Source organism: Solanum tuberosum, unplaced genomic scaffold, assembly GCF_000226075.1.
Source record: "Solanum tuberosum cultivar DM 1-3 516 R44 unplaced genomic scaffold, SolTub_3.0 scf00117, whole genome shotgun sequence".
Lineage (NCBI taxonomy): Eukaryota > Viridiplantae > Streptophyta > Magnoliopsida > Solanales > Solanaceae > Solanum > Solanum tuberosum.
This window is the reverse complement of record NW_006239041.1, coordinates 1,071,292-1,074,300: the sequence shown is the minus strand read 5'-3', so window position 1 is coordinate 1,074,300 and position 3,009 is coordinate 1,071,292. Positions and strand designations below refer to the sequence as shown.

The 3,009-nt window shown below is 39.1% G+C and overlaps 1 protein-coding gene across 1 annotated transcript; it reads right to left on the bottom strand.

The window, feature by feature from the left end:
• Window positions 1–1,133: 1,133 nt before the first annotated feature.
• LOC107061110 (uncharacterized mitochondrial protein AtMg00860-like) lies at window positions 1,134–2,051 on the bottom strand. Its single transcript, XM_015309893.1, has 2 exons — window positions 1,804–2,051; window positions 1,134–1,479 (listed from the first exon to the last, which is right to left on the bottom strand). The coding sequence occupies exons 1-2, from the start codon at window positions 2,049–2,051 to the stop codon at window positions 1,134–1,136; spliced, it is 594 nt and encodes a 197-aa protein (XP_015165379.1).
• Between the last annotated feature and the right edge of the window lie 958 nt (window positions 2,052–3,009).

Here is a 3,009-nt window from a genome sequence, read left to right as displayed (position 1 = left end):
CCATCAGTTTGTGGGTTACAAGAAGTTGAGAATAACAACTTAGTACCAAGTCTACCCCACAATTCCTTCCAAAAGTGACTAAGGAATTTTGGATCTCTATCACTTACAATGGTTTGAGGAATTCCATGCAGTTTAACATGTTCAAAAAACAAAGATGCTACATTGGAAGCATCATCACGTTTATGGCATGGAATGAAATGAGCCATCTTTGAAAATCGATCAACAACAACAAAGATGCTATCTCTACCTCTTTTGGTCCTTGTCAAACACAAAACGAAGTCCATAGAAATATCAAGACAAGGTCTTTGAGGAGTGGGGAGTGGGGTATATAACCCATGGGGGAGGAGGCGAGACTTAGCACGTCGACATTCAATACATTGACCATAAATTCGAACAATATCTTTATGCATTTTGGGCCAATAGAATTGTTCCTCAAGAATTCCCATAGTTTTGTTAATACCAAAATGACCCATTAAACCCCCATCATGTGCCTCACTCATAAATAATTCTCTCCAAGAGCTCATGGGCACACAAAGTCTCTTTCCTTTGAACAAGAAACCATGAAACTTGGAATATAGATTAGAAGATCTATCCCTCATCCACCTTTCCCTCTCCCATTCCTCACAATCTTTGAAGGTTAGAGCGAACATGGGATCCTTGGGATACAATGTCTTCAAGCATTCAAACCCAATAAATTTAGAAGACAAAGTATTTATCAACACATATTTTCTAGACAATGCATCGGCCTCCACATTTTCCTTTCCCTTTTTGTATAGGATTACATAAGGGAAAGTTTTAAGGAATTCAATCCATTTTGCGTGCCTCTTGTTAAACTTTCCTTGAGCCCGAATATGCTTTAGGGACTCATGGTCAGTCCTAATGACAAATTCTTTGGGCCACAAGTAGTTTTACCGATTACCCAAAGCCCTAATCAAGGCATACAATTCAAGATCATCAATGGAATAATTCAAAGTAGCACCTTTTAGCTTTTCACTAAAGTAAGCAATGGAATTTTGGTCTTGCATTAAGACGGCTCCAATGCCTACTTTACTAGCATCACACTCCACTTCAAACATTTTATCAAAATCAGGAAATTGCAACAAAGGAGAGGAACTAAGCATGGATTTTAAAGCCTAGAAAGCCTTGGCTAGTTCCTCTAACCACTTAAAAGGTTTATCCTTTTGGATTACCTCGATCAAGGGGGCTGCAATGGTACTAAAACCTTTGAAAAATCTCCTATACAAACTAGCCAACCCATGAAAGCTTCGAATATCACTTATGGATTTGGGAATTGGCCAGTTCTTAATAGCATCAATTTTAGACTCATCAACTTCAACCCCTCTTGAACTCACAACAAAACCTAAAAAGGCAACTTCATCAACATAAAATGAGCACTTATCAAGATTAGCATAAAGTTGTTCCTTCCTAAGAACATCAAACACACATCTCAAATGCTCAACATGATCATGCATGGTCTTGCTATAAATCAAGATATCATCAAAATAAACAACCACAAATTTCCGTATAAAGTGTTTCATCACATGATTCATGTGACGCATAAAGGTACTAGGAGCATTAGTGAGACCAAATGGTATCACCAACCATTCATATAGACCAAACATGGTCTTGAATGCGGTTTTTCATTCATCACCGGGATTCATCCAGATTTGATGATAACCACTCCTAAGATCAATCTTTGAAAACACATAAGAACTATTCAACTCATCAAGCATATCATCTAACCTAGGGTTAGGATGACGATACTTTACCGTTATTTTGTTGATGGCCCGACAATCAACACACATGCGCCATGTTCTATCTTTCGTTGGAACAAATAAAACCGGCACAACACATGGACTCAAGCTCTGTCTAACATAGCCTTTGTTGATGAGTTCTTCAACTTGCCTTTGTAGCTCCTTGGTGTCCTTCGGATTGCTTTGATAAGCCGGCTTGTTTGGTAATTGTGATCCCGCAACGAAGTCAATCTGATGCTCAATTCCCTGGAGAGGAGGCAATCCACTTGGAAGCTCTTTTTGGGAAGGCATCCTCATAATCCTGTAAAAGAAAGAAAATAGAATTGGGAAGGGGAGAATGACATTAGGTAATTTGTAGTACATGATCCCTATGTGTGACAAGGATCAAGGAACTTTCGGACTCAATTTCCTCCCTTATATCTTTGTAATTTTCCCACAATACTTGGCCCTTTCCTTTCAACTTCTTCCTTTCCTCTTCTTCTTGGCCCTCAGCCTCCACATGTTCCTCTTCACACTTCTTCGCTTCCCTTGACTAACTCATCATTTTATATATATTGTTGACTTGAGAGGGGGTCATAGGGTGAAGAACATATTTATGATCATTCAACACAAGTAAATATTTGTTGGTTCTCCCATCGTGTTTAGTCGAACGATCATGTTGCCAAGGTCTCCCAAGTAGCACATAACAAGCTTGCATTGGGACCACATCACATAGAACCTCATCTTGATACTTCCCAATCTTAAACTTGATCATCACTATCAATGCATCCTCAATTATCGACACTCATTCAACCATTGAAGTTTGTAAGGTGTAGCATGCTTAGTTATAGGAAGTTTTAAGAGTTCCAGTAATGCAATGCTAGCAACATTTGCACAACTCCCGTTATCAATGATTAAGGAACACACATTATCCTTGATGAAGCACTTGGAGTGTAATAAGTTCTCTCTTTGGCTCGGACCATCCAAGGCCTTACTAACCATTGCTCGCCTCACCAGATATAGAGGAGAAATACTTTCTCCTTCTTTTACACAAAGGTGTAGTTCCTCATCTTATCCATCTTCAAACTCATTCTCTTCTTGAGGATCTTCTAATACATGATGAGTTAGGAGACCCATAAGATATTAACTTAAAGCCCTTCGAAAACTCTTTCCAACTCCATCGAGTTTGCTAAATTCCGAGCTCTGAGTGAAAAGTTATGACTGATTTACTAACGACGCACAAATCTGGCAACAGCTCCGCGATGGCTGCGCATTC